We start from the raw sequence: 22,567 nt of genomic DNA, 5'->3' as shown, positions 1-22,567 counted from the left end.
GTTGTATTTTATAACGTGTCTAACAGTGTTCATTAAGTTCATTCAGTTGCTAGCGTTGCCTGCAGACCAGGCGAGGACACTTTGGATCCTGAAGGTCCCGGAGACGTTATGTCTGGGCTTTCAGTTTCTTCCCCGCGGTCGGTCCGCTTCAACCACTTCAGCATTTTTGTTCTGGCAAGAGTCGGCGCAGCGTGTGCGGTAGCAATTCCATTCCAAGTCCATATAATGCGGACTCCGGCCGAAGATTCTAGAACAGAATGCGCTGCTCTGTAGCCTACGGATGCAGGTGCATCGAAAGTGTAGCTACTATGTATTTTTCGCTGTTAACATTTTAAAATTAAAATTGACAAATTAGGTGAATGTCTACGTATGTGTTACGGCTTTGTAAGTAATATTAATGTAGAACTTTTTTTCTAGATCTATTTTTTTCCATTGTCCCGGGATTGTCCCAGATATAATAATTTTGTGTCCCGTTGACATTTTTTATGGTCCCCGGGACGTCGGGACACCGTTAGTTTCGAGCGCTGGGCATGTGATGTATGTTTATTTCTGCAATATCTCAAAAAACCAGGCCATTCTGTGGCTGGGAAGTTATTTAATTTGAGGGGATTAAAGCAAATAATGTGCATGAAATCGCTCGCTTTGTGCAGTCAAGCAGACAGAGGAAGTCCGTGTGTGTGTGTGTGTGCGCAGGTTTCCCTTTGAGCGTGTGCCGACAGTTCCATCATTCTGTCGCTAAACAAACAGCTGATCACACCGAGGTGCTCGCTGAGCGCCGATATTTATTAGTTTGGTCCTGCGTTTCCTTTCCTTCGTACAGAACATAACGTCTTTTCTTCTCGCTTTCCGTTACTGTCGTCGGTCTTTCACGTTTCACATTTCGCACACTCACGCCCTCCATTTTTCTCTCCTGTTTCAAATTTGTATCCCACAATGCCTTGTGTGAACGGGGGAAAGCCCACCACGTGTTGATGCATGATGTAGTATCTTGTATTGGGTCATGGTGAAGCAGGAAAAAATAGTGGAGAATTTAGGGCCACATGGCCCTAAATTCATTAATTGTTCTGTTAAAAAAAACTAATAAAATTGGAAGTCTGCGATTCAAATTCAGAAGCTTTCGGTCCACGAAACAAAAATAACTGGCTGTTGGGGAAATTCATTTTTTATGACCTACACTTGAAAAATCTGAAAGGCCGTCTAGCTTTAATGTTTCAGTGATATTTAGAAAGCTGTTTGTGCGACCTTAATAAGCTCCTGTTAATTTGCTCTGAACACAGCTTTCCTAAACAAATTACATCTGGATAACAAGATTTCGGTGTAGCTCTCAAACTTCTATGCATACAGTAAAGTCAAAAGTTTGTACACCCCTGCTCGACTGATTCATAGGTTTTTCTGTATTTTCTACATTGTAGAACAAAACTGAAGACATCAAAACTGTGAAATAACATCTGGATCATGTATGGGATTATGTGGTGGAAAAAAAAAACCCAATATATTTGATATTTTAGATTCTTCAGCGTAGCCAGTGTTTATCTTGATGACTCTTTACACACTATTGGCGTTATCTTAAGCAGCTTCATGAGGTCGTCACCTGGAATGCTTTTCAGTTAACAGCTGTGCCTCGTCAAAAGTTAATTATTAGTGAATCAATTTCTTGCCTTCTTTATGTGTTTGAGGTCAAATAGTAAATAATAACAACAACAGTAAACAGCCCTATTCCACAACTGTAGTAATCCATATTATGTCAAGAACTGAACTACTACAGTAAGTAAAGAGAAACGACATCCATCATTACTTTAAGACGTGACGTGACTAATAAAAATAAATAAAAAACACTGAATTAGAAGAGGTGTGTGTGTGTGCAAACTTTTGACTGGTACTGGAGATAAATTCACACTCACTGGCAGAAGTTCGAACGTCTGCAGCGCTCCAGAGTTCAGTGTAATCGTCCCGCTTTCAGAGCTCCCACTCGTACTGTCTGAAGAAGCTACACACAAGAGACACAAACTCAACACACGGCTCTCAGCTCCTCCAGTGTATGCAGGGTTGAATACGGTGTGTTCCAGGACGACACTCACAGACGTGTGTGATCTGGACAGGGATCTGGACAGGGATCTGTAACGCAGTGACGGGGCTGGATGAGGCGTGAACAGAGCGCGAGCCCACCACCACGACTTTATTCACTGTGGACGAGGGAGCTTCCACAACATCCTGCAGTCCTTTCAGCAAGACTGCGCGCACACACACACACACACAATGAAAATAAACAGCACTTACAATTCATTTTTACAGAAGCCGAGAGAGGCCCTTCATATAATCCTTTTTTTTTTTAATTCACCTTGTTATCCCGAGATAACGACAATTAATTCGAGATCTCGAGAAAACAAAACCGTTATTTCGAGATCTCAAGAAAACAAAACAATTATTTCATGATCTCGAGTAAACACAGGGATGTGATTTGGGGCTGGTGAAATTATCTGAAAATTTTAGCCGGGGGTCTGGGGGCCGCAGGCCCCCAGCTGGTCCAGGGCAGCACCTTGGTGAGGGGACAAGGGGGGGAAGCCCCCCGAAGCTCCTGGGTTTTGGGGTTTTCTGACTTAAAAATTGTACTAAAATGGCAAGCAAACACACAAGAAAAAACTTGTCATGATTAACAAATTCAAGCCAATTTAATGGTCAACATGCAACTCTGACACACACACTCTCTCACTCGCGCGCGCACGCACGCTCTCTCTCTCGCTCACTTGCGCGCTCTCTCACTCGCGCGCACGCTCTCACTCGCGCTCTCTCACTCATTCTCTCTCTCTCTCACTCATTCTCTCTCTCTCGCGCTCTCTCTCATTCTCTCTCTCTCGCGCTCTCTCTCTCTCTCTCTCACTCATTCTCTCTCTCTCGCGCTCTCTCTCTCTCTCACTCATTCTCTCTCTCACTCATTCTCTCTCTCACTCATTCTCTCTCTCACTCATTCTCTCTCTCACTCATTCTCTCTCTCTCTCACTCATTCTCTCTCTCTCTCGCACCTCTCTCTCTCTCACTCATTCTCTCTCTCTCTCTCTCTCTCTCTCACTCATTCTCTCTCTCTCGCGCTCTCTCTCTCTCTCACTCATTCTCTCTCTCTCACTCATTCTCTCTCTCTCACTCATTCGCTCTCTCTCACTCATTCGCTCTCTCTCACTCATTCGCTCTCTCTCACTCATTCGCTCTCTCTCACTCATTCGCTCTCTCTCTCACTCGCGTGCTCTCTCTCTCTCTCTCATTCTCTCTCGCTCTCTCTCTCTCACTCATTCTCTCTCTCGCTCGCTCGCGCTCTCTCTCACTCATTCTCTCTCTCTCTCTCACTCATTCTCTCTCTCTCCCTCTCACTCGCTTTGCATCTTTACGCTCGATCACGGAGGCTGCCATCTTTCAACTCTGTTTGAAGCGAGATTACGTACAGCTATCTAACAAGCGTGTTCATTGGTTGTTACAGAGCGATGGGCCAATCACGTACCTCGTTTCATCTCAATGACGGAATTGCGTAAATGACGTAATTACGTCAATGAGATGAAACGAGGTACGTGATTGGCCCATCGCTCTGTAACAACCAATGAATGCGCTCGCTTCAAACAAAGAGTTGAAAGATGGCAGCCTCCGTGATCGAGGCGTAAAGATGCAAATCCGAGGCTGCCATCTTTCAAACAAAGTCGGAACGAATAGGATACGAATGTGGATTTGAGGGAAAAATCGGAAGCATTTTTTTTCCCAAGTTTTGAGGTGAAAAAAGCGGAATTCCGCGAATTCGCGGAAAAATCACATCCCTGTAAACAGCTGAGAAATGGTTCATTCAGGTGCACCAAGAGACTTGCTGACTTTGGGGCTATTTCTCATTCTGTACTGAGGTATTTCACCTGACGTCACAGGGTCACGTGACGCCCCGGTGTCCGCCATTTTGGACGGCAAGCTACATACTAACGCTGCAGACTGAGAGGGAGAACCAGCTTGAAAAAAAAACGTGTTACAGACACCTAGAATCGATTAATTTGTCAGTAAGCGCTCTATAAATAACTATGGTGTTTGCTTGTTGTGCTGTGGGCTGCCACAACAGACAGGGACAGCGTGCAGGACGCTCCTTTTACCGGTTTCCTACTGACCCAGACAAGAGGGCCAAATGGATTGCAGCTATGAAGAGACAGGATTGGGAGCCAACTTGCGCTTGTCTCAGAGCGCGGATCTTTTTTTTTTTTTTATATTGAAAGTATCAAGTCATTACAAAACAAGTAGATAAAGTGACATCAGACATAAAACGCAATAACAGAGGCTAGAAAGAAACGGGACAGAAATAAACAGGGAAATTACGTAAAAAGAAAGAAAAAAAAGAAAAAAGAAAATAAAAAGAAAAAAGAGCGCAGATCTCCAAACACATGAGAAGCCTATCTTACGCACATATCACGCGGACTCCACACCTCCACACACGCATCGCGTCTGAAGTCATAACTCATCAGGGGAAATCGTGTCCGCATTGGCATGTTCAAAAAACAACCTCGCGTCAACAATGATACCACACGCAAGAACAAAAACAGTCAGGTTACTCAATAACCAACCTGGCAGCAGCAGTTGTTGTCAAGTAAACACAACACTTCGGATATGCAAATGCTTCCCGTTACGCACGACTGCTATGTCAATAAACATCATTTTGCCAATATTTTAGAGACACCCCCCCCAACATTTCCCAAATCATGTTTTCAAGGGATCTCATGTCTGTTTCAGCGGATCTCGGATCCCCCGAGTAACAAGAAAGTGTTGTGAACATAGCCTACCTTGTACCGTTTCAAACTGCTGGGGTCATCCTTCATCAAACTGTTGACTTCTGTCGACAACCTTGGCTCCATACCAAGGCTGGGTACAGTGTTTATGATAAAAGACAGATCCAATTTAACACGAATCACAGCTTACTTTCTTGTTAAAATGCGCAAAGGTCTCCACCATCTCATACCGCCTTGCACTGAAGGACTTAAGCGCGCCGTCCAAAATGGCGGCATCACGTGACTTGGTCACGTGAGTGAAATACCTCAATAGACGCAACTTTGGTCATTAGAACGTCTCCATTTCTGCTCTGTTACATGTCCGCCAATTTCTAAGTCTTCATTGTCTGACCCACAGGGGGCGCAGCTCTGCTAGAAATCTCAGCTGTTTTCTCGAGATCACGGAATAATTGTTTTGTTTTCTCGAGATCTCGAATTAGTTGTGTTGTTTTCTCATCTCATCTCATTATCTCTAGCCGCTTTATCCTGTTCTACAGGGTCGCAGGCAAGCTGGAGCCTATCCCAGCTGACTACGGGCGAAAGGCAGGGTACACCCTGGACAAGTCGCCAGGTCATCACAGGGCTGACACATAGACACAGACAACCATTCACACTCACATTCACACCTACGCTCAATTTAGAGTCACCAGTTAACCTAACCTGCATGTCTTTGGACTGTGGGGGAAACCGGAGCACCCGGAGGAAACCCACGCGGACACGGGGAGAACATGCAAACTCCACACAGAAAGGCCCTCGCCGGCCACGGGGCTCGAACCCAGGACCTTCTTGCTGTGAGGCGACAGCGCTAACCACTACACCACCGTGCCGTCCCTGTTGTTTTCTCGACATCCTGAATTAATTATGTCGTTATCTCAGGATAACAAGGTGAATAAAAAAAAAAGATTATATGAAGGGCCTCTCTCGGCTTCCGTACATTTTCCATTCGACACAAAATCAATTTTTTATAAATTAGACGACAAACCGAAACTGACTTTTTTTTTTTTTTTAAATCTCTTTATACCACAGAATTCTTGAATTCTCCAATCTGGTTGGTCAGAATGTGTTGGATTACTTTTCTATAACAGCAGCTTTAACAGTAGTGCAGCTACAAAACACAGGTTTATATTAATGTGCTTATTCTAACAGGTTATCATCTCTATACCGTACTAACAACTTACACAGGGAATTGTACGCTGGGCGAGTGACATAAAAAAACGATTAAACAAAAGGATTGATATTGTGACATTTTTCAAACGTGAACATTTTTAGAAGGAGTCTCCAGTGTCAGTGATTTGTAACGGTCAGAGGTAAAGCTGTTCTTTTATGTTTTCTACCTTTAGGACACTTTTTTGTCTTTTTTGTTTTATTAAAGCTAGACTCCCTTTCAGATTTTTCAAGTGTAGGTCATAAAAAGAATTTTCCCCGACACCCAATTATTTTTGTTTAGTGGACCGAAAGCTACCGAATTCAAATCACAGACTTCCAATTTTATTAGTTTTTTTTTTTAAATAGAACAATTAATGTATTTATCTCCACATGGCCCTGAATTCTCCGCTATTTTTTCCTGCTTCACCATGACCCAATACAAGATGCGACATCGTGCATCATGGGCTTTCCCCGTTCACGCAAGGCGTTGTGGGATACAAATTTGAAACAGGAGAGAAAAATGGAGGACGCGAGTGTGCGAAATGTGAAACATGAAAGACCGACTACAGTAACGGAAAGAAAGCGAGAAGAAAAGACGTTATGTTCTATACGAAGGAAAGGAAACGCAGGACCAAACTAATAAATATCGGCGCTCAGCGAGCACCTCGGTGTGATCAGCTGTTCGTTTAGCGACAGAATGATGGAACTGTCAGTGCACGCTGCCTGCGCATGCACATGGACTTCCTCTGTCTGCTTGACTGCACGAACTGAGTGATTTCATGCACATTATTTGCTTTAATCCCCTCAAATTAAATAACTTCCCAGCCACAGAATGGCCTGGGGTTTTTTTTTTTTTTAGATATTACAGAAATAAACATAAATCACAATGAGCGAACTAAATTTCACTGACTTTATAAAAATCGAAAAGCCGTATAGTTTTAACTACAAGATAGAGTAAAGACAGAGTGGTGAAGGAACGACTTTTTACAGCTGCTAGAATGTAAGTGATAGCAGGAACTCATTTGTCTCACGGTATTAAATTTAACTATAAATGGGGGCTGCTGTGGCCTGAAGGTTCGAGAAGCAGCCTTGGGCTCAAAAGGTTGACGGTTCGATTCCCGGCACTGGCAAGAAAAATGTGAGGGGAGTTGAGTGAATGAGTAGCACTTTCCCCTCACTCTGTAGTGCCCTTGAGCAAGGGCACTGAACCCCCGACTGCTCCCCGGGCGCTGCATCATAGCTGCCTGCTGCCCTGGGTATGGGTATGTGCTCATTCATTGCTCACTTGGGTTAAATGCAGAGGAGGAATTTCACTGTGCTTGTGCACATGTACCAAATAAAGGACAAATTTGTACTTTGTCCCAACTTTTTTGGAATTGGGGTTGTAAAATCATTCACTGTCAAAGGCTGCCATATCCTGAATTTTTAAGCTATACTGACAAAATAGGCATCAAATTAAACTAGAGCAGATGGTGCAGCCAGTGGATACAGCCTAACTGTTCGATAAGGATAGCAGATAGCTTAAAAAAAAAACCTTCCGAAACAGGATAGACCTCAGCCTATAGAAGGGGAGCTTTTCTGCCTCACTCCTGCCTTTGTGATGTCTTTCTCTCTTCTTCTTCTGCTATGAAGCATTGCAGAAGGTTCTTAGGGTTTTCAAATGGACAATTAAGCAAATATCAGGGTTTTACAGCTACAGCAAATACTTTTTCGGGTTATGACATTGCCTTCATAAATATGGCCTGATGAATTATTTGGCCAAAGTTTAAAAGAGAAAAATGAGACAATAATATTAGAATTGTTTGTTATTTTGCATTAAGTTACTTAAAAACATCCATTAATTGGTCTATTAATTTTTAAAAGCTCTATTTTAGAAATGAATTTGTAGTGGCCTACATTTGAAACCCTCACCTAAAGGCGATTCGGTAACTATTTTGGGGCGTTGGGGTGCGTGTACAGGGCCTGTACCGGTACTTGTCCACACCCAGAACAAAGTGTCCCTCATTTGGATATGAGAAAGTTGGCAACCCTAGAGAAGAGTAACACACTGCTACACAACATTTTATAAAAATGGTACAAATGTCTGGGTTACGCCCAGATGTAGCAACCATTCAGATAAATTATTATTATTTTTTTATCTCTGTACCAGTTTTACAGAAATCTGGGTTGAGATCTATAATAAGAACATGTTATGTAAGATGTGTACTGGATATACGGAGGGGATTTTTTTCACCCCGCCTTTGGCTTACCAGGAAACGGAAGGTCTTTGTGATTGGCCACTTGTCTTTTAATGGTCCACCATTTGCTCCGGAGCCACTGAGGAGAGCGAACGCTGCTCCATCCTTCAGCCAAAACGTCCCAGTTTATTTCGTTCTCATCTTCCACTGCCAGCTCAGTGATCCTACACACACTTTCAACTATTATCCATCACTCACTCACAGAGAAATCAATCAATCAATCAATCAATCAATCAATAGACCGCGGAACGCATTTGAACAAGGGGGGGCCACAATCGCAAGAGGGTGTCACCGAAATGTTAGGTCGGACATGATGCATATAGAGATCTTGCAGTCACGTGACCGGAAAGTACACAATCCCCATCTTATCGGTCAAAAACACCGCTGAATACTGCTGCACTCGTGTACAGAATGGATCAATTTCAACCGACGGACTACACGGCTCATTTTTCTAATGAACAGATAACTAGATATATGTCTAAAATAAACGATCTACAGATTTGTGACCCTTATGGCTTACCGGACGGAGTTTTCACGACTGGATTTTGAACTGCCAGCGGAATACCCGGACGTGTATGATTACCTCATCAACTTTCCCTCGCTGTTCAGTGGTGAAGCACTGCGTGCTTATAAATCTCTGGACAGTTATCTTTACAGAAATTCAGGATTTGTCAGCGACTCAGATGTGGCATCTTGTAAACAAGAAAATAATACTCATTGGATGGGTAAGTCACTTAAGTATTGAGTATAGCACTGACCAGCCGATTATAGAATAGAATAAGGTAATTCCAGCTGTAATTCCAAATCGTCCGTGTTGTTTACATGGATCTGGCGTTGGAGAGGTAGAGGCTTGGCAGTGGAGGTTTGAGTAGCTGTTTTCTGAGCTTAGTCAACAGGCCGGCTCTGCCTGTAGCCTCGCTTTTGCTTCGGCTCCCGGCGCTGCCTCCTTCGCTTTGCTTCCAATAACAATCCACGGAGACCCCACTGGTCTCACCATCTCGTCCGGAATGTTTTTTTTTTTTTTCTCGTCCGGAATGTTGTTTTTTTTTTTCTCGTCCGGAATGTTGTGCATGCGATGGAAATCGCTACAAACCGTCATTTTCTGCTGGAAACCAATGTCCAGTAAGTCCATACGGTTGTAGTGGATATTGAAGTCCGGTACAGACGAACAACACGCAAAAATACACACAAAAAACATAAAAAACGTGCACAGGTAGGGAGAGCTTGTAGCCGCAGCCGTTGTAGTAGAATTGTATATAGTAGGGTTTTCCAGAAGAAAAGGTAGAAGTAAAAGCAGAAGTAGAACCAGAAGTAGAAGGCGGAATATGGCGTTTGACCGACACGATGGCGTCCGTCACAATCTGGATCGGCTGTGACGTCACATGCAAGTGCTCCATAGGCTACATTATACACGGACACGCACGTAATGCTATCAGTCATGACAGCCAGCACAGAACCGCGCAGATTAAAATGCACAAGAAAAGCACCTCGGTGGTCGGTGGTAACTCAACTTAAACTGCTTGCTGGTACCAGTACTAAAGCACTATAGGCCCTTTTCAGTCACGTGACCTTCGTAAACGCGACCGCCATTTTGGACATGTAGTGGACTTCGGTTCGAATCGGTTTGAATGCGAGGAAGGCGACAAACGAAAAAAACATAAAAGAAAAAGGAGCGAGATGCAGAAAACACCTTCACTATCCAGCGACGTAGGGCATTTACAGGGCGAGCAGAGGGAGAGGTATTTGCAAAAATTGAGGTTAGCAGGCTTAGAGAACGACGTTTACCTGCTTCCACCAGGATTGTTCACTGACGTATGGAAGTACACAAAGCCCTCGTCTTTACCTGACTTCGGCCCACATGATCTGTATACCTATGTCGTTAAAAACCCATCGCCATACACAGGTATTGATCTGAAAGCGTAGAAGAGTTTGGATGCCTACAAATATTTTGTGTCAGGCTGGGTAACATGCCTACATCAGCGGGTCGTCCCTGGAGCCGGTGGTCGCCATCTTATTACAGCTAAGGTTTGTTCACATTTTCATTTACTTTCGGTCCTCAGGATAAACAAAATGTTATTAAATGTCATTGAAATAACTTCTTAGTCTGTTGAGACATGGCCCGTTATAAATTTGCTGTTACCAGGCAATGACCAAGAACTGTATTATTAGGGTCGGTGTCTGTGTTGTAGCAGTGTACTAGCAGCTAGCTGTTAGCACTAGCTAATGTCAACAACATAGTAGCTAGTATGTTACTGTAGCAATGTTTACGTTCAGTCATTTGGATGACTGTTAAAACCTTTCAGTCTCAAGTTTTTCCTTTACTGGATTTACTAGTTTACTGTAATTATGATCCGGCAGCTATTTACACCGGATCCAGTGTAAATAGCTGCCGGACCCAACGTCCGAGGTTCCGGAGCGCACTCCGGCTTGCTCCCCCTCAAATTAAGCCCTGTACAGGTAAATAGCTGCCGGAGCCAACGTCTGAGGTTCCGGAGCCCGCTCCGGAACCTCGGACGTTGGCTCCGGCAGCTATTTACACTGGATCCGGTGTAAATAGCTGCCGGATCATAATTACAGTAAACTAGTAAATACAGTAAAGGAAAAACTTGAGACTGAAAGGTTTTAACAGTCTTCCAAATGACTCAGGCCAAGTTTACATTAGACCGTATCTGTCTCGTTTTCTTCGCGGATGCACTGTCCGTTTACATTAAAACGCCTGGAAACGCCGGGAAACGGGAATCCGTCAGGGTCCACGTATTCAATCCAGATCGTGTCTGGTCCAGTGCTGTGTAAACATTGAGAATACGCGGATGCGCTGTGCTGAGCTCCAGCTGGCGTCGTCATTGGACAACGTCACTGTGACATCCACCTTCCTGATTCGCTGGCGTTGGTCATGTGACGCGACTGCTGAAAAACGGCGCCGACTTCCGCCTTGTATCACCTTTCATTAAAGAGTATAAAAGTATGAAAATACTGCAAATACTGATGCAAATACTGCCCATTGTGTAGTTATGATGGTCTTTAGGCTTGCCATCCTTCCACTTGCAAGTGGTAAGTGACTTGCGCACAGCAGCTCAGTCCCGAATCACTGCTCGTGCGCTTCACTCACGCGCTCTGTGAGCTGCACAGGGCCGGAGTGCGCACCCTCCAGAGGGCACTCGCTGTTCAGGGCGGAGTGATTTGGAGCGCAGCCGCTGAGGAGGAAGCGATGAGCCGCACTGACACATTTCAACTTACGTGCCGAATTAGTCATGTGATTAGTATATCCGTGTATTGGCGTTGCTGTGTGCACGCGAATCGTTTTTAAAAACGTTAATCTGATGATCCGCTGATACGGTCTAATGTAAACACCACCTGAACGTAAACATTGCTACAGTAACATACTAGCTACTATGTTGTTGACATTAGCTAGTCAACAATAGCTACTACAGAAGAACAAAGAGGTTACAATGGGTTATTTTAGCCTATTTGGTTACACACTCGCCGCCACAGAATGTTAACAGCAATGTAATGCCTTTTCTGGCTAATTTTATTCGTCTTACCTCCAACAAAGTGGTCACTACACAAGCGCTGGTATGCCGAGGGCTGCCAATCTTTCCTGCTAATGGCCGCTATCCATCTTCTCCGTCGGGATCCGATAAAATGATAACCCTTGCCTTGTTTGTTGATGGTTACTACATCCAGGTGCACAACAATATAGTGGCATGATGGAAGTCTTGCTGAAACTAAAAACTTTCTTTGCTGCCGTTCCTCAATGTTGGCTGTGGTAAACTACTGGTAGTACATGTCCAAAATGGCGGCCGTGTTTGTCGTGACGTCACGTGAAAAGGGTCTATAGAGAGAAACACTGAACACAGAGAAGTGCACTCGGCGGTGCTCGGTCAGAGGAAAGTATGGGAATATGCCTGCAGTTTTGTCAGAGCTGCATGTGTGTCCGTGCGCGCGAGTGAGTGTGTGCGTTTCCACAATATGCCAGCACATAACTGCGCAGAAACTGTGCTGTGTACATTTTGCAACATTTCACGCACGACGTATACACGTTCCTCAACGTCAAAAAATATTGGTTTAGGAAATGTTTAAGCAAATGTTTGATTAAATTACAGCATGGGTTGGGTTTAAGTTCGATTTTGTCGACATGTTTTGAGTTGAAAAACACTCGCAGGCCAACATTTTGTTTATTTTTTTAATAATTTTCAAAAAGTTACCCAGGCCACGGCCCCCCTGGCCTGGGCGGTTCCGCAGTCTATCAATCAATCAATCAATCAATCAATCAATCCTCTCTAAACACCTCTCACTGCTCACTCAAATGCCTCGGTCTCTCTTTCTCCCTCTCTCACACACACACACACACACACACACACACACACACACACACACACACACAGACACACACCTGCGAATGAGGTTGATATCGTCCTCTTTGGTCCACTCTGTGCCTCCGCTCTGTTTCCAGTTCAGGTAGTTGAGCCATTTGGAGCGGCACTGTTTCTCTGATCGTGTGCCAACCAGATCAGCCACCGACGCCCACGAGACGCCCTGAGTCACCACGTCGCCGGCCTCAGTGCCCGTCAGCTCATGCACCACCTCCGTCAGCCTCCTCTCTTCTTCCTCCGTCCATTTACCTGAACAGAATTAGGTTAAGAATTCCTTATTATAAGCAAAGATAGAACTTTTGCCGCTTTTCCACTACAAACGCGGCTGAGTCGGGCTGAGCCGTGCCGTGCTGAGTCGAGCTGAGTGGGGCTGTTGGAGTTGCATTTCGACTACAACCGCGCTGAACCGTGCTGGCTGGAAGTGGGTGGACACATTGGGTGGAGTTAGCGAAAGTGGGTGGACATCAGGTGATGTCGTTAAGCAACGCAAACAGTGACATCAGTGATCTTTTAAGCGGTAGTCTCACGACCCGGATAGTAAACAATAAACATGGAGGACATGGAGTCGTTAGTGTTGCTGGTCTTGGTGCTGTGGCTTGTTGTCACCGACAACGCCAACAGATACTGGCAAGAGCGTATAGATGAGGCGAGGCGCATAAGGCTTCAGAAATTCTCGTAATTCGTAATTCTTCTCCTTCCGGGTTTGCGGTGTTTACAGATCCCAGCGTGCTCGCGGGGCGTGTGTGGGCATGTGAGGACACTCCTCCTCACCAATCAGTGCACAGGGGAGTGTCTGCTCACGCCCCCAACCTTACTCAGCTCGCTTTGGCTCGCTTCAGCCCCACTCCAAAACCGTGCGAGTTTTAGGGGCTAAGCAGGGCTGAAGCGAGCGGAGTCGTGTTGGTTTTTGGTAGTCGAAACGCGAGCCGTGTCGGGCTGAAGTGAGCTGAAAAAGGGTAGTGGAAAAGGGCCATTTGTCATTGTTTTAGAAACAACGAAACACAGTTTAGCAGCTCTCAGTACTGGCAGTGCAAAATGCAAGGAACAGGGGAATTAAAAAAAATAAATAAAAGACACATGAGAATAAAATAACACAGAAAGAAACACAGGGCGGCACGGTGGTGTAGTGGTTAGTTCTGTCGCCTCACAGCAAGAAGGTCCGGGTTCGAGCCCCGGGGCCGGCGAGGGCCTTTCTGTGTGGAGTTTGCATGTTCTCCCCGTGTCCGCGTGGGTTTCCTCCGGGTGCTCCGGTTTCCCCCACAGTCCAAAGACATGCAGGTTAGGTTAACTGGTGACTCTAAATTGAGCGTAGGTGTGAATGTGAGTGTGAATGGTTGTCTGTGTCTATGTGTCAGCCCTGTGATCACCTGGCGACTTGTCCAGGGTGTACCCCGCCTTTCACCCGTAGTCAGCTGGGATAGGCTCCAGCTTGCCTGCGACCCTGTAGAACAGGATAAAGCGGCTAGAGATAATGAGATGAGAAACAAACACAATAGACAGAGGGTGTTTGTTGCCCCTCACTGGTGGAGTTGAGGTTACACAGCTGACAGCTTGAGGGTAGAAACTGTTTATTATATGGCACGAGCTACTTCTGGTAAAATTGTGCGCTCTGATTGGTTCCTTGGCGGGTAGAATTTTCCCGTAATGCCCGTATGCGATTACGGACTTTTGTTTCAAGGCGCCGGCTTTCGATGTTACAAATAAATAAATAAATAAATAAATATTAATCGGAAATCAAAACGTGCTAAAAAAAAAACCGCCCAAACACAAAAGACAAACAAGAGTCATGGAGTTATTCAAGAAATGAGCAACAAAGAGCGTTCAGAAACTGCTAACCGCTAACCGAAATTCAGTTTTGAACCCGCCAGCCGTTTATTCTGCACACGTGACTCAACTACGTTAGGCTGGGCAGACACTGTGCGATTTTTTCAATCGCGGTATTTAGCTGCTGCTCACACTGTACGAGTGAATCGCGGGGGTAAACAGCACGCAGCTTACGATTCCTGTTCTCACACTATACGAGCCGATGCTCGGATGCGATCTGACTGCTCACACTGTACTTCCATACTTCCAGATTCTTGTATCCGGAACTGCAACGTGAATAGTGTTGTGACGTTTGCGAACGAACCGATTCTTTTGAACGGCTCCTAGGCATGAACGATGAGAACCGAGTCTCGAGCTGGGGGAGCCGTTCTTTCTGTCGTTCTTTTTCTGTACTGTGTTTCAGATAGTTTATAATGTTGTCGTGTGATATTAATGATAATATTGTGGGAAAACTACTTTGCACGGACGTTCATTTAATTTATTCTATCGTCATTTTGTTTGTTCTATTTTTGTGCATTTTATTTATTTATCTGTTTGTCTAGTTGTATCTATTTTGTATCTCAGACTTAAATATTTTTGTAAAACAAGTGTTTTTCTATAAAATATTCTTGTGTTCTTGATAACTATGTTCTTGAGTGGGTTCTTTTTTTTTTTTTTTACAGAAAAGCCGTTCTGCATGGACATTCATTGAAGCCCTCATTGTTTTTTAATGGTTATTTATGAGCGTTTAGTAGGGCTGTAACGATATGCGTATCGAAATCGAAATCGCGATACGCAGAGCCACGATCCGTATCGCGATACAAGAAGGCAGAATCGCGGTACACCCTTTCAAACTTCTCCTCAGCCCCAAAACAGAGGCGCTTCCAAACTTCAATTTATGAATACTTTTTATTTAAATTGCATTTTAAACTTACTTAAATTACTTTTATTTTTTTATATCTATTAGTAAGTCGTTTTTTCGCCGACCTGCGACAATCTTCTGCGAGTCACGCAACGTCCACACTCGCCACTGGCAGAGCATTCATTTCTTTTAAGCGGTCACCATTCTGGTTGCGACGCGGGGAGCGAATCTGTAAACAAGCAGCTCATTGGCTGGCTAGGTGTGCCACAAGCCAATCACAATCACTTGACCGGAAGGGCATGCAGTGTTGCCAGATTGGGCAGGTTTAGGTGCTTTTTGGCTGGTTTTGAACATATTTTGGGGTAGAAAACGTTAGCAATATCTGGCAACACTGAAAGCATGTCTGCTTGGGCGGAAGCCTTCTGCGGCAGTTACATTTTGACACGCGAGCAATGTTTCACTATAAAAATTCCGTAATTTCCATCTGTTTTCCGCGATCACAGAAAATCATTGGCCCTATGAGAGTGAGACAGTGAGAGAGCTACCCCCCCCCCCCCAAAAAAAAAATCTTAACGGATTTACACGATTTGGAAAAATGACTTTTTCAGAACCGAAAAAAACACAGAGCTTCCGGCTCAACAGTATTATTTTGAGAAATAAAACAATCTTTGGATATACATTTGTTCATTTTTGCATACATATTACTCATTCTCTGCAGTGGTCTGAATTATTTGTTATTAAATAGTTAAAGTAAGTAAGTAAATGTTAATAAGTCAAATTTACTACTTTAAAAAAACATTTAAAAAAAAAAATCGCGATACGAATCGAATCGTGGGTCAAAAATTGCGATACGAATCGAATCATGAGTTGGGTGTATCGTTACAGCCCTAGCGTTTAGGGGTTACAATAATGCAAGTCTAGGTTGCTTTATATAAAAGGTATGTCCAGAAATATTGATGTCACTGTCTAAGCAGAGGGATCTGGCTTCTTTAGACGCTGGCTTCTTAAAACTGAATAAATATTTAAAAAAAGAGCCAAATGAGCCAGTCTTTTGAACGGCTCTTTTCAAAGAACGGATCACAAAGATGCGGATCCCATCAAAGAGCCATAAATCCCATCTCTAAACGTGAAGAAGAAGAGGAGACCGGAAGTGCTGCTCAGTGTTTTTCTCTTCCGTATCTGTGTTCGCGCACGTGTAGTGTGACAGGTTGAGGTAAATCGGCTCGTGACACTGCTTCAACAGTGCGATAGCCTCACGATGGGCGACCAGGATTTCAAACATGTCTGATTTTCATCCGATCGATCGGGAGGAGGTCGTGAGGTGTTAATCGCTTGTCGTTACCCCATGTATACTACACGATCCGAGACGCACGATTGAGCCAAAAATCGGCCTGATCTCCAAAATAGTCGCACGAGTGAAAATCGTGTCAAAATCGGGCCAAAAATCGCAGTGTATGCCCAGCCTTACAAATATGACGTGGCTGAAAGCAGTGTCACACCTCATTATAATAATGACCGTCTGTTTTAATCTTAGACATAAAAAAAGGCACGTAATAAACTCCTTATTAACCTCGCTTGCTCTGTCTTTTTGGGAAAATATGTAGGCTTGGTCCGTACTGTCAAGACCATACCTGGGGGGGGTGGGGGTGCGGATAATGGTGACGCCGACACTGAACTCAAGTAAGTGTTAAGAAATAAGAAAACAATAAAAGAACCAAAACACAAATTATATTATACTGAAAAACATTTATTTTTTCCTTCTCTAGTCTGGACAAGGGCTTCACAAACACTCTTACGCACGCAAACACCATGGAGGGAAACTGAAAAACACTATTTTTCAGTATGTTTTGCATCTCATCTCATCTCATTATCTCTAGCCGCTTTATCCTTCTACAGGGTCGCAGGCAAGCTGGAGCCTATCCCAGCTGACTACGGGTGAAAGGCGGGGTACACCCTGGACAAGTCGCCAGGTCATCACAGGGCTGACACATAGACACAGACAACCATTCACACTCACATTCACACCTACGCTCAATTTAGAGTCACCAGTTAACCTAACCTGCATGTCTTTGGACTGTGGGGGAAACCGGAGTACCTGGAGGAAACCCACGCGGACACGGGGAGAACATGCAAACTCCACACAGAAAGGCCCTCGCCGGCCCCGGGGCTCGAACCCAGGACCTTCTTGCTGTGAGGCGACAGCGCTAACCACTACACCACCGTGCTGCCCAGTATGTTTTGCATGAATAATGAAAATGAATGAATACTGATGCACGAGTTTTAAAGATCATAGGATGAATCGCAGCTCCCTGTGCGTCTGTTTTGCAACAGTGAGACTGTTGCGCAACATTTTATGTAATCTTGCAATGTTTTACTATCAGTGCGCGATTTATCAGCTTCAATTTGCCACGCTTTGTCACTAGTATATAAACTCTGTATAGTCAGCTGCTTCAGACCACCACTGACCATGGATGCTGCTGCACCAATACCTCCTCGCCGTCTATTGGGATTGCTGAATGTCCGAGTACAACTCCAAGGACTCCAGCAAAGACGTTTGGGCGTGCTGGCATTACTTATCCGTCATCGACTCTAACCTGACTCGTACGTGCACTCGTACCATGGATTCGTTAATTGCACGAGCGCCGCGCGTTCAATCGTCCAATTACCAGATGATTCGCGCCACCCTTTCGCACTATCTTACAACACCTGCTTTCATTGTACAACAGTCGCAAGATATATCGCAAGATTTCATGCTTTTGCATTGCACAACGGTCGCTTTAGACGTGCAGGTTTTGCACGACTACTTTTTCATATGCGATTATTTCGGCAACAGTTAACGATCAGTATGAAAATGTATCGGTCGCACGAATGTTTGGTCGCTTCTGATCGTGATCCAATTGTGAAACATGCTTTAGCAAACAAATATCTGTTGTTTTAGCTCCAAAAAGGCTGACTTACCTTCAATTACCATCAGAGTTTCCACATTAGGTTCAGGGGTCTCTTAACAAGCGCGAACATAGATGGCAGTGTGTTTCAAGATCCTGAGGCAAAGGCTGAGATTCCGATTGGTCCAGAAAAAATGTCAATTATAAGAATTGTCCAATAATGGCCTATAACATGGCAGCAAGCCCACCCCCCCTCTCTTGACAGGCGCGAGCTCAGTTGAGATTACGATCGGCCCAGATACCGCCCCCCCAAAAAAACCTCTCCGGTTCTACACGATTCACGTGAATGACCCAATTGACAATGAAAAAGGTGACTGTCGCCAAAAAGCGACAAGTTTGCAGGTATGCAAGACCTCGGTCTGATATTTTCCCATAAAGACCGGAAAAGTGAGGTTAATAATAAGAACAGCAACAAAAAGAGAATAAATCTAACCTGTATGGCACGTGTCCTTCATGAGTCTGCAGCGGTCCTTCACTGACGAGGCACTGCGTCCCAGAGCTGCCCCGATGGTGGCCCAGTCGTTTCCGTGCTTCTGCCTGAGCCTGATCAGAGAAACCCCGACACACTTAAACACAAGTCCAAAAAGACCAAATCCTCAGACTCTGAACAAAAACTGCATGGAAGAAACAAGCACTCACTCTTTTAGCTTTTCAATTTCCTCTGGAGTATATCTGTAAACAGGAAAAACTCTCTCAGTATCAGTACAGACACGCGAGAGCGACTTTAACCTGGCGCTCATCGCTACGCCGCGTCTGTGTAGCTACTTACTTGCCTACATGGTTGCGGTTGTCATACATTCGCAACACGCGTCTGTAAACTGCGAACAGGGGACGATTCAGACCCCAGGCGATGCTACGGTAAAAATCCTTTCGCTCTTCTTTTGACATCTCAAAGATGATCTCTGAAGGATCCTGAATCCCCCGGTTCTGTATTCAGAAGAAACAAGAAATACTCTGTACTTACTGAGCGAGTGCGAGGGCCGGACGGGAAAACATGTGGCTCGTGATCACGCCGTACAGTACAAATGACCAAGAGCCAAATATTTTCCCGTTCGGCCCTCACACTCGGTCAATAAGCATTTTATCATGTGACCTTTTTTATTTAACTAACATACACCGTGGAAAATAATGAACAACTGTGTGCGAAAAACAAACCAATCAAGTTTTATTTGATTGACAGCAAACTGTTTATATGCTGAATCACTTTTGCATGAGTTTGAATTCTATAAAATATAAAATGACTTTACTGTTCTCTGGATACGAAAATGATTTTAAAATAACATCGTTAGTAAACGTCGGTTCAAACTCGGGTCAGCTCATGGAGACATCGTCAATACAAGCCGATTAAATCGACACAAAAGACCTTTGATTTGAAAACAAAATAGAGTCGAGTCAGTTCAGTCTTCTTCATCTGATGATGACGACTCAATAACAAAACTTTTGCTTTGTTTTTTTGAAATAACAGAGGTGTTCTTGTATAAACACGTTCGCTCGAACATACCTTTTTTTTTCTTCGACAATTTCAGCTTGTTCCATGAGGTCCGTTGTCTGATAAATGATCTGGATAATAAAATGCACTTTCACTGTGCTCAGTCGTGTCGTTCATTTTCCAAAGTAACAATTCAGAGCAAAATGAAAACGCCGGAAGCGAAGGAAAAGGGTCCGGGGCCCCATACGGCTTTTTCCGGACCGGATTCAAAACTCCGTATCTGCCCAGTCACGTGACTTTTCCCGATGGTTTTATTAAGAGCACATGCATGGGTCCGTACGGGTCATATGATCGAAGAAAATGTCCATTAACCATAAAGTGCTGAGTCAGGTCTACTCACAGCCGCTTCATTTGGATATAAAAAACGAAAACATTCAACTGTAGCGGAGTTGAAGTGCTCACAATTTCATTTTATTTTGCACGACTAGGGTAACGATAAACAAACAGGCTAAATTAAAAAAAAAAAGGGATTAAATACAATTGATGCAAAAGTTTTGCCTCCCCCATGGATTTTGAATGGAAAAAAGCAAATTCTAGACGGCAAAACTGAAACATATTTTTGTTATTTATTATAATGAATGTAAAAAAATTTTCATGGTGCGGTTTCCATCAAATCCTGCGCTCTGATTGGCTGGCGAGCGGGTCTGTATCCTATGGCACGGACCCCAGTTACGGACCTCTGGCGACTCGCTCGTTCACAACAACAACAAACACAGTAGCATTTTTTGTCAACATTTATCTTTTTTTAAAATAAGATTTATTTATAAGATTATCAAAAATATTATACGTTTTTGCCAGCATTTCTCAGGAGAATAGCATTAATTTTACAGCATGGATAGCGATAACGACAGTGTTCACAGTGAAAGCGAGTTTTACTACCCTGAGGAAGAAGAAATAAAAGAAAGCATTTCAGGAGAAAGCTAAAAACCTCTAACTTGCTAACGCCGAGCAAAAACATGGCTGAATCCTGAATGACTCAATTTTGTATAAATAGGGGACTACATAGGCAAAATGTAGTTTTTTCCCTGCCATGGAAGTGCACTTGTATACCGAGGAGGAAGCAATTTGCATTACAGCCGTGAATGAGGATTCAAAATGGCGGCTCGGCTCGGCTCAGCTCAGTTTTCCCTTTCGGGCGCTCTCGTTTTCTGTTAGAATTTGGTAAAGAAAAAATAAATCTATTATTTACCAGCTTAAGGTCGGTCCGTATGGTGAAATACCGTGACCTCGGCCTTGAATACTGACCTCGGCCCAGAGGGCCTCGCTCAGTACTTTCAAGACCTCGGTCACGGTATTTCACCATACGGACCTCCCAGCTGGTAAATAACATACATCTTTGAAACATAAAACACTACATGTCTTGTTCGGATAGAATTAGCCAGTGCAGCGTGTCAGCTACTCTATCTCACACACTCTCAAACTTAGCTTCCTTTTCTATACTGGCATTAGATTTCTTCTAACTGAATGTCTCGTCTTATTTGTTTTTAAGTTTACGGATTTGGTTCGGATGACTTTCTTTCAGGTCTTTAATAGGAAACGACAGAACTCCACAACATTTTCAATCATTGTGCATGTTTAAATTTTAATAAATAAGCAATTTAAACTTGACTGTAATATGTACATAAAATTGCTTTAACTCCATCCATCCATTATCCGTAACCGCTTATCCTGTTCGGGGTCGCGAGCCTATCCCAGCTGACTACGGGCGAAAGGCGGGGTACACCCTGGACAAGTCACCAGGTCATCGCAGGGCTGACACTTATGGGGCTTTTCCACTACCAACGCGGTTGAGTCGGGCTGAGCCGTGCCGTGCTAAGTTGGGCTGAGCCGAGCTGAGCGGGGCTGTTGGAGTTGCATTTCGACTACAACCGCGCTGAACCGTGCTGGCTGGAAGTGGGTGGACACATTGGGTGGAGTTAGCGAAAGTGGGTGGATGTCATGTGATGTCGTTAGGCGGCGCAAACAGTGACATCAGTGACCTTTTAAGCGGTAGTCTCACGACCCGGATAGTAAACAATAAACATGGAGGACATGGAGTCGTTAGTGTTGCTGGTCTTGGTGCTGTGGCTTGTTGTCACCGACAACGCCAACAGATACTGGCAAGAGCGTATAGATGAGGCGAGGCGCAGAAGGCTTCGTAATTCTTCTTCTTCCGGGTTTACGGTGTTTACAGATCCCAGCGTGCTCGCGGGGCGTGTGTGGGCATGTGAGGACACTCCTCCTCACCAATCAGTGCACAGGGGAGTGTCTGCTCACGCCCCTAGCCCCACTCGGCTCGGTTGGGCTCACTTCAGCCCCACTCCAAAACCGTGTGAGTTTTGGGTGCTGAGTAGGGCTGAAGTGAGCTCAGTCGTGCTGCTCTGAGGTAGTCGAAACGCGAGCCGTGGTGAGCTGAAGTGAGCTGAAAAAGGGTAGTGGAAAAGGCCCAATAGAGAGACACAACCATTCACACTCACATTCACACCTACGGTCAATTTAGAGTCACCAGTTAACCTAACCTGCATGTCTTTGGACTGTGGAGGAAACCCACGCGGACACAGGGAGAACATGCAAACTCCGCACAGAAAGGAAAGGCCCCCGTCGGCCACTGGGCTCGAACCCGGAACCTTCTTGCTGTGAGGCGGCAGTGCTAACCACTACACCTTGCTTTACACAATTCCTTCGCAGGACACCGTACGCAGGTTTTCCAATCTAATTGGATTATTTTAACGAGACCGTCAATGACGGCGTAGCTCACTCACTCCGGCCCTGTCTAGTCCAGAAGGAACGACCTAAAGTGCGCCACCTTCCTTGTGCAATAAATGTTGCAAGCTATATACAAGCGATATCCACCCTAGGAATACCGACCTCTTCGCCAGAGAGAATCCAAAACGGCGAGGAATTGACTAAGAAGAAGCGATTTTTGTCGAACTGCTTGCTCATTAAGGCTTA

At 44.5% G+C, this 22,567-nt stretch overlaps 1 protein-coding gene across 2 annotated transcripts in view; it reads right to left on the bottom strand.

Annotated features, from left to right (window-relative positions):
• The window catches only part of dmtf1 (cyclin D binding myb-like transcription factor 1), a 53,034-nt gene that overhangs the window by 22,536 nt on the left and 7,931 nt on the right, over positions 1-22,567 (bottom strand). For both annotated transcript variants that reach the window (XM_060903362.1, XM_060903361.1), the window contains exons 7-13: positions 18,917-19,074; positions 18,787-18,819; positions 18,581-18,690; positions 12,558-12,786; positions 8,177-8,328; positions 2,079-2,231; positions 1,902-1,987 (exon numbers count right to left, since the gene is read on the bottom strand). In XM_060903362.1, coding sequence (XP_060759345.1) covers positions 1,902-1,987; positions 2,079-2,231; positions 8,177-8,328; positions 12,558-12,786; positions 18,581-18,690; positions 18,787-18,819; positions 18,917-19,074 — 921 coding nt within the window. The remainder of the gene's footprint in view (positions 1-1,901; positions 1,988-2,078; positions 2,232-8,176; positions 8,329-12,557; positions 12,787-18,580; positions 18,691-18,786; positions 18,820-18,916; positions 19,075-22,567) is intronic.

Source organism: Neoarius graeffei, chromosome 21 (genome assembly GCF_027579695.1).
Source record: "Neoarius graeffei isolate fNeoGra1 chromosome 21, fNeoGra1.pri, whole genome shotgun sequence".
In the NCBI taxonomy this organism is placed as follows: domain Eukaryota; kingdom Metazoa; phylum Chordata; class Actinopteri; order Siluriformes; family Ariidae; genus Neoarius; species Neoarius graeffei.
This window is presented reverse-complemented; position numbering and strand designations above follow the sequence as displayed.